At 41.2% G+C, this 8,871-nt stretch overlaps 2 protein-coding genes across 3 annotated transcripts; one reads left to right on the top strand and one right to left on the bottom strand.

The window, feature by feature from the left end:
• Positions 1-2,789: 2,789 nt before the first annotated feature.
• On the top strand, positions 2,790-5,626 carry sirt4 (sirtuin 4). 2 transcript variants are annotated; one of them, XM_042088498.1, is made up of 4 exons: positions 2,790-2,992; positions 3,553-4,062; positions 4,257-4,551; positions 4,859-5,626. In XM_042088498.1, exons 2-4 carry the CDS (start codon positions 3,575-3,577, stop codon positions 5,009-5,011), a joined length of 936 nt encoding a protein of 311 aa, XP_041944432.1. In that variant the 5' UTR covers positions 2,790-2,992; positions 3,553-3,574; the 3' UTR covers positions 5,012-5,626. The 2 variants fall into 2 exon arrangements, with proteins under 2 accessions (XP_041944432.1, XP_041944431.1); XM_042088497.1 differs by lacking the exon at positions 2,790-2,992 and adding an exon at positions 3,026-3,300.
• Positions 5,627-5,749: 123 nt separating this feature from the next.
• On the bottom strand, positions 5,750-6,995 carry c4h1orf74 (chromosome 4 C1orf74 homolog). Its single transcript, XM_042088500.1, has one exon. The coding sequence runs from the start codon at positions 6,794-6,796 to the stop codon at positions 5,900-5,902; it is 897 nt and encodes a 298-aa protein (XP_041944434.1). The 5' UTR covers positions 6,797-6,995; the 3' UTR covers positions 5,750-5,899.
• Positions 6,996-8,871: the final 1,876 nt, after the last annotated feature.

The raw sequence follows: 8,871 nt of genomic DNA, 5'->3' as shown, positions 1-8,871 counted from the left end.
CTGTATAACATAAAAGAAACTTGTTTACATCTGAGGGTTTTTTTTACATCACAAACTGTTTCTTTCCAATGCCTACACCTGTGGTGTTTTTACACTTTGTATTACATGATTGGGTTTCAGATAGGCCTAAGGGTTAGAAACAAGATTGACAGAACCATTTGGTTGATGTAACCAACTGGCTTCATCAAACACTGGCTTGTGTTTGGCTACAACCATATAGGCCAGTGGTTCTCAAACTGTGGTAGCCTACGGATACGTGTACCACTGGTGGTACGCAGTCTCCTTCTAGTGGTACTCCAGGAGTCCAAGATGACAATCACTTCAAATGATATCAATATACAGGTGCTGATCATATAATTAGAATCATCAAAAAGTTGATTTATGTCAGTAATTCCATTCAAAAAGTGAAACTTGTATATTATATTCATTCATTACACACAGACTGATATAATTCAAATGTTTATTTCTTTTAATTTTGATGATTATAACTGACAACTAATGAAAATCCCAAATTCAATATTTCAGAAAATTACAATATTACTTAAGACCAATACAAAAAAGGTTTTTTAGAAATGTTGGGCAACTGAAAAGTATGAACATGAAAAGTATGACAAAATGATAAATGATAAAATGTAAGATAATGTATGATAAAAGTAAGACACTGGCTGTATGATTGGTGGCATGCTGGTGAATCATCTTATGTATGCAGATGACCTTGTAACTCTTAGTCCAAGTAGTGCTGGGCAGCAGGAGCTTCTTAATATATGCTCTGACTATGGTGTGGAATTTGACATAAAATATAATTCCAGCAAAAGTGCTGTTTTAATATGCAGAACGAAACAGGATAAATGGCTTAATTTCCCTGTGTTCAAATTAGCCAATAATTGTCTTGAGGTCTGCAAAAAGATTAAATACCTTGGTAATTTTATTACAGATGATATGAATGACGACATATACAGACAGTGTTGTAAGTTATATGCACAGGCAAACACCATAGCGCGTAAGTTTAGCTACTGTTCCAGTCAAGTTAAAGTAGCTCTGTTCAAAGCTTACTGCACACCACGATTTACTGCCCATCTATGGTCTTCTTACAAAAAAATCCAGCATGCAGAAGTTACAAGTTACCTACAATAATGCAGTGCGAATTTTACTCAAGGTTCCCAGAGGAGGGAGTGCTAGTCAGATGTTTGTATCTGCATGAGTAAGCACACTGAAAGCACTTTTAAGAAATTTGAGGTTTAAGTTCATGCAACGTCTGGATGAGTCCACCAACAGTATCATGGTGGCACTCTCAAATCCATCTGTGAGCTGCTCCAGGTACACACTCAGTCTGAGAGTGCATTGGCTGAAATGCCTGTATGCATTTTAATTGTTGTATTTGTTTTTCTTGTTTGTCTGCTTGTTTTGTTTTGTTTGTCTTTCTGTTCCGTCTTGTGTAGCTTTTGGACACGAGTCTGGCAAACAAACTGAATTGAATTGAATATGAGCATGTACAGCACTCAATACTTAGTTGGGGCTCCTTTTGCCTGAATTACTGCAATACGGCGTGGCAGGTTGCTCTGATAGTGGTCTTCAGCTCTTCTGCATTGTTGGGGCTGGCGTATCGCATCTTCCTCTTCACACTACCCCATAGATTTTCTATGGAGTTAAGGTCAGGCAAGATTGCTGGACAATTAAGAACAGGGATACCATGGTCCTTAAACCAGGTATGGTAGCTTTGGCACTGTGTGCAGGTGCCAAGTCCTGTTGGAAAATCTGCATCTCCTTAAAGTTGGTTAGCAGCAGGAAGCATGAAGTGCTCTAAAACTTCCTGGTAGACAGCTGAGTTGACCCTGGACCTCAGAAAACACACTGGACCAACACCAGCAGATGACATGGCACCTCAAACGCCACTGTGGAAACTACACTGGACTTCAAGCAACGTGGATTCTGTGCCTCTCCTCTCTTTCTACAGACTCTGGGACCTTGATTTCCAAAGGAAATGCAAAATTTACTTTCATCAGAGAACATAACTTTGGACCACTCAGCAGCAGTCCAGTCCTTTTTGTCTTTAGCCCAGGCGAGACGCTTCTGACGCTGTCTCTTGTTCAAGAGTGGCTTGACAAACCCATGTCCAGCAGCAGTCCACTCGTTGTGAACCTCCCCCACATTTTTGAACGGGTTTTGTTTCACAATCCTCTCCAGGGTGCGGTTATCCCTATTGCTTGTACACTTTTTTTCTACCACATCTTTTCCTTTCCTTCGCCTCTCTATTAATGTGCTTGGACACAGAGCTCTGTGAACAGCCAGCCTCTTTAGCAATGACCTTTTGTGTCTTGCCCTCCTTGTGCAAGGTGTCAATGGTCGTCTTTTGGACAACTGTCAAGTCAGCAGTCTTCCCCATGATTGTGTAGCCTAAAGAACTAGACTGAAAGACCATTTAAAGGCGTTTGCAGGTGTTTTGAGTTAATTAGCTAATTAGAGTGTGGCACCAGGTGTCTTCAATAGTGAACCTTTTCACAATATTCTAATTTTCTGAGATACTGAATTTGGGGGTTTCATTAGTTGTCAGTTATAATCATCAAAAATAAAATCAATAAACACTTGAAATATACCAGTTAGTGTGGAATGAATGTATACAAGTTTCACTTTTTGATAAATCAACTTTTTGCATTATATTTAATTATATGACCAGCACCTGTATATAATTAAAAATCCTTACCAGATCACTGAAGTTAAATTTCAACTATTTGTTTTATCTTTCATGAAAAAACGAGGCTAGTTGGTTTAACTGTATGGAACATTAGCAAATGTTTGACACACTAAACTGTGATGGCAAGTAAAGGAAAAGGAAGAAAACATGATGGATCAAAAACATTCATGCAATCATGGCTCCAAACGGGAAGTTTTAGAAAGAGAAGTGTGGTGAATATGTCGAGCAGAAACAAAAAACAACTCAATGGTGACTAGTGAAGCTTCCATGGCACCAGCCAGCAACAAACTACGCAAAACAGTATGTACAATATAGGCCTACAATATGTGAAATTGTCATATTTAATGCTAGTCATAATGGTGGTACTTGATGAGCCAATTGTTTCTGAGGTGGTAGTCATTGTGGAAAATTTGAGAACCACTGATAGGCTACAGAGAATTGGACTACAACTCCCAGTTTCCGCATGTTTGAGTAACTTACAATTTCCGTTTCCTGTCTGTCGGACACTTAAAAAAATATCCTATGTTGTGTTTTTTAAGCTGAAGCTTTATGTCAGTCAGAAAACTGTATGCTGGTTTTCATGCTGCATAATCTGTGCATTATATGTGGTGAGTAGCATGCGGTGACACTTCAACATGCATATAACATACATGTCCTTGTGCATTCTGGTGACCTGCTGTCATTAATCCAGTTGAAGTTAACTAGTGTTCAACCTAGCATGCACCACATCAAGTCAGATCTGCACAGATCTGCATGAAGACGAACACGCCTAATATGGACTTTACAGCGTTTACTTCGAAATGTCTTTCGTAACCAATTGCAACTAACGTTATGCTGATGTGTGCTTTTGGTGTTTTGAGACCTCTGCTTTAAAGCGCCCAGATGATGACGACGTGGAGACACCTGCCGCGGTACCTAGTCACAAGAAGGGGTGCCTCTTCTTCAGCGTGTGCGGGAGCTGTTAATTTCGTTCCCACGAGCCGCTCCATTGAACCCAGCGATTTGGAACGGATTCAGGCTTTTGTGTCACGTGCGCGATGCCTCTTCGTTATCACTGGTGCTGGACTTTCCACGGAGTCAGGAATCCCCGACTACCGCTCAGAAGGAGTTGGTCTTTACGCGCGAACGGATCGGCGGCCAATGCAGCATGTGGAGTTCTTGCGCAGTGCCAAATCTCGACAGCGCTACTGGGCGCGCAACTATATGGGTTGGCCACAGTTCTCCTCACACAAGCCGAACTCTGCCCACTTGGCCCTGCGGGACTGGGAAGCACAGGGGAAAGTACACTGGTTGGTGACGCAGAATGTGGACGCGTTGCATTCTAAGGCTGGCCATCAACGTTTGACAGAGCTGCATGGCTGTACACACAGGTAAGATAACTCAGTGACTTTGATTATGATGAACAGGCATTTAGACAACATGATGAAGATGACTGGATCTTTAAAAGGATTTAAATATCATTTGTTTTATTGGGGTACCCGCTTTTTGCCTTGTCATATGGGGCAAAGCTGAAGAAGTTTCTGTTTTTTACACATTTTCTTAACAGTATCTGTCCTTTTCTCAGGGTGGTGTGTTTAGGTTGCGGGGTCCTTACTCCCCGAGAGGATCTGCAGAGGCGCTTTACTGAGATGAACCCTGGCTGGGCCGCCGAAGCAGGGTCAGTAGCACCAGATGGAGATGTCTTTCTGGAAGATGAACAGGTGCTGCACTTTAGAGTGCCCTCATGCCAAAGCTGCGGAGGCATCCTAAAGCCAGAGGTCACTTTCTTTGGAGATTCAGTTAACCGGTCAACAGTGCAGTTTGTGCATGAAAGGCTAGCTGAGTCGGACGCAGTGCTGGTTGCAGGCTCCTCTCTGCAGGTGGGTCCTCTCTACACATCAGCCTAGCGCAGTGTTTCTCAAAGTGTGGTCAAGCTATCCTTGGTGGCCTGTGAGCAGATCAAGTAAAATATCATATTTTATATTAGTGTTTCTTAAACTACCTATGTGCGAAAGCAAAGTTGTGAGTTGTGTGTATGTAAATCCAAACAGTTTTATTTGACTTGTCTGACTACAAGCTGTAGAGTAGAGTAGTGTTTTGCAGAGCCATGTTTATTACATGCAATCCAGTATGGGTAGAGTTCTTAGATCTGAAGCTGACCTGTCACTGCACTGTGCTTTCCCTCAGGTGTATTCAGCGTACCGCTTCCTCCTTGCGGCGAGTGAGAAACTGATCCCTGTAGCAATCCTGAACATCGGGGCCACGAGGGCAGATCACATGGCCGAGCTACGAGTGAGTGCCCGCTGTGGAGAGGTGCTCCCTGCTATACAGCCTTGTTGACCTCTGATCGCTCTACGTCACTAAATGAAATGGAGACCTCTGGTGTCCTTTAGAGCACAACCAGTTTCATACAGAAACAAAAAACAACTTTTGTATTTTCCAATGGTTTCTCTCAGGAAATACATTTGAGATAGTGCCAGGTCGTGTAAGAGGCCTAGAGACCTAGTACTGACACAAAGGAATTACCTCAAAGAATGAACACCACAATATGAATAACTAAAAACTTGCCGTTACAAGAGGGGACAGACTGATATTCAGATGCAGTGCTCCATTTTATGCAAACGTTTTACAGGTCCTTTGGGCTTGTATACAATATTATGTATGTTTTGAACTGAATCAGCCTGGACTGGACTTACACTGGACATATGACAATGTCATAGAACCCAGTGGAACTGTAAAGGGACATGTTATGATCCACTTTTGCTCATTAATGAATACCAACATGCAGTAAAAGAAGAGGAAAGGATATTTGTTTGTATTTGAAGGCAAATAACGGACTAGGGTGATAAAAGAGAGTAAAATCTGTATAACATTTGTCTGAACTACCTACATTTGTCATAAATGGTTAGATGGTTCTCCTCCATTCTTGAATGTGCAATAAACAGATTGAAATTACTTTGAGATGTACCTGTTTCTTATTCTTAGATGTGTGAATATTGAATAAAGGGTCTTTGACAATTAAACACATTAAATTACCTTTCATGTGGAGGAGGTCTGTGGAAAGTTTAAAAATACACATTTTAAATGACTCGTTGTTTTTAATATACGTTAAGCATCCCCATCACAGTGCATTTACTAAAATGTATGAAGTGGTTTAATAAAAGTCAGTCACACAAACAACACACCCCACCATCAAAACAGTCAGTCAGTTATCAACAAAACTGAAATTTAGAGGGTTACAGCAGGTAATGTGACATTTGTTTTAGATATGTTGAGTTCTGTTAAAGCAGTCTGTCTCTTGAATTGCTGCTGCAGATTTTGAGTCCAGCTCTCAAATGTGGCTTTGGCCTGTGTCCACAGAACCTCTGGGATACTGAAGGAGAAGAGGCAAAACTGATGCTGTCCATAAGCTGTCTGCCATGTCAGTGAAACTTTGGTTACTAAGAGAGGTACCAGACTCAGACAATTGTCAAAGCCTATGTCCTGGTCAAACCAATAGGTGGCAGGGTAGCCCAGGAGAACTCCAAAGAGAGTGCAAAGGTTCCACTTTTGGAGCAAGTCCTCTCCTATCTCAAGAATCGAATTTCTTTCTTGGCTCACAGATTCCTTGGTAAAATAACTCAGCATAGCTTTGACCATGGCCTCAGTCCCACCCAAAGTGATGTCAAAGGCAGCAGGCTCTACCTGTGAAGGACAAACGTCAATGACCACCAGACTGCGTCTCAGAAGCAGTCTCTGTAAGTGTAGAATTATCTGGTCGAGGTTCACTATAAAGATATTGCCACCAAGCACTACTGTGCGAAGTGCAGAAGATACAAAGCCCTCCTCTTGCAAAGCGTTCAGATAATGATGGACTTCCACCGGGCTAGCACCATTGACGTCATATAAGACTGCAGGTTTCAGACCCAAATCTATGGCCAGAAACTGTGCCGACAAATCTAAACAGGCTGAATCGGAGAGAGCTTTGTTCTTTTTCCCCACGCGTAGAAACTGTCTTGCTACTTTAATACAAAAATCCATGTTGCATCTGCATGACTGAACGATTAAGTCCAAGATGAAGAGGGTGGATGGCTGTAACTTAACTGGTTCATCTGAGACGCTATCCTCTTGATACAGTAACAGCATCTTCACACAGTTCAACAATATGGCACATCGTCGCCAGATAGATCGAACGTTTGTTGGCTACACACTGTCGACACGACCACGAATTGAAATGAAATGGCAACTTTGTAACCTACATGTCTAAAAGGAGCTACAGTTATGATAAGAACCATGCTGTTCTTCTTCTTCAATTTTGTAATGGCGGGTTACGCTTGCAAAGCATGTTCCGCCACCTAGTGGAGCAAAATATGCTCATACCCTTCTCATAAAAGCCTGGCAAGTTAATTTACATAGTCCATTTCATACATGAATAATTCAATGTGTTTTACATAAACAAAAGCAAAGAATAATTGTTAATAAAAGTTTAAAATGGCAATAGTTCAAAACATGTAAAACATAAATAAAGTAGGTCTATATAGAATAGAATAATACAAATAACATAAAAGGCAGAGTACCCGACTTTCGATTGCTGGAACACAGCCAAAGCTTTATGCTTCGCCACATCTCCAGTTAGGTGGTTGCACTAAATTTAGCCATAGGAATAGTAAGCCCTCTGATTATCCTTGAATTTCCCCTGGGGATCAATAAAGTATCTATCTATCTATCTATCTATTAGGAAGTGCATTTGATCAATTAGCAGAAGCCATCTGAGAACGCTTGGTCTTCAGTCTAGATATAAAACTGGCGTTAGGGCCATTTTTGATGTCATCCGTAAGTTGGTTCCTGAGCTAAACTTTGGATATTTTCTCCTGGGACCTGAGAGGTCGTGTAGGCCGGAAGCACGCCTGATAGAGAATTAAATACTGTTACATTTAGTGATTTATAAACAAGCATAGAGCTTTAAAGTAAATCCTGTGACTTACTGGAAGCCAGTGCAGAGACTAGACGTAGCGCAATGTTCGTGAGACCCCTGCTGCATTTAGGCAAAATCTCACTGCGACCATTAGGACAATGTAGATGGCAGCTAGAGGCTTTTTTAGGCTCCAGAATGTGGAGGGAGTAGAGAGCAATAACAAGCGATTCCTTGACTTTGAGGGGGGGAAAGTGTATGACATCTAATAAAAATAGGCTATTCTCTACAGAACTGTGGTTCTCAAACTAGGGGGCCCCGAACACATCGCAGAGGGGGTACGACAGCTCACCCGCAAAATGAGAACGTGCCACTCACAAAATGTGCCATGCCATGTACCTCGCAGCAAAATGCAAGGGGAATGAATCAGCCTATATTTTCATAAGCAATGACAGACACCTCTCTTTAGCTTGGCGAAAAAACTGAAATGTATAATTTGACATCTCTTGTAGCCCACATAATGATTGAGATATTGGATATTTGGGCATTGAGATTATCAAATTGTGGAGGAAGAGTAGAATTGAGATAGCAGAATTGTGGGGAAAACGGAGGAGGAATCAGTGCACCACCATGCTGTATAGTAGTAGTAGTAGTAGGTGCTATACATATATATATATCAAACCACCTAGATATGGTGGGGGCTGCACAAAAGGGGTCAGGGGGGCCTTCATGCACTAGAGAACGGTTTGGGGGGGCCTGTGAGTTTGGCCTGCTCTAGAATCGGAAAAAAGACAACCCAGTAGCCTACTGCAGGTAAAACCCTGACCAACTCTTCTTGCAGCTCTTCTTCTACTTGTATTTTTCTCTGCAGTTTATCTAGGGCAGGGGTCTCAAACTCAAATGAGCTGGGGGCCACTTCTGCCAATGTCATCTTGTTGGAGGGCCACGTCAGTGTTAAAGAATAATACAAAAAAAGAATGTCTATTTCCTAAAATGCAATGTTTTTTTTTTTCAAATACTGTATTTTCAAACACAAAACTACAAACAGAAAGTGCAAGACTTTTTATCTATTTTTAGACACCTGTGCTAGCAACCTTAGCTTATAAATAAAATAATTATTAAATAAATATTAATACAAATTATAAAAACAAACAAAAAAGCATAAAAACAGGTAGGCCTATGTGTGTGTTTCACACCAAATAAAAATAATTTCCTCTCAACTGTTTTAAACCTGGTAAACTGGCATCAGGGTTAAGAAAGCAACCATTGGATTTTTATATCAAAAATTCAAAAGGCCATGGCTTGTCAA

The sequence above is a fragment of the Alosa sapidissima genome, chromosome 4 (genome assembly GCF_018492685.1).
Source record: "Alosa sapidissima isolate fAloSap1 chromosome 4, fAloSap1.pri, whole genome shotgun sequence".
Taxonomy (NCBI): Eukaryota; Metazoa; Chordata; class Actinopteri; order Clupeiformes; family Clupeidae; genus Alosa; species Alosa sapidissima.
The sequence above is the reverse complement of the archived record's forward strand: the minus strand, read 5'-3'. Positions and strand labels throughout refer to the sequence as shown.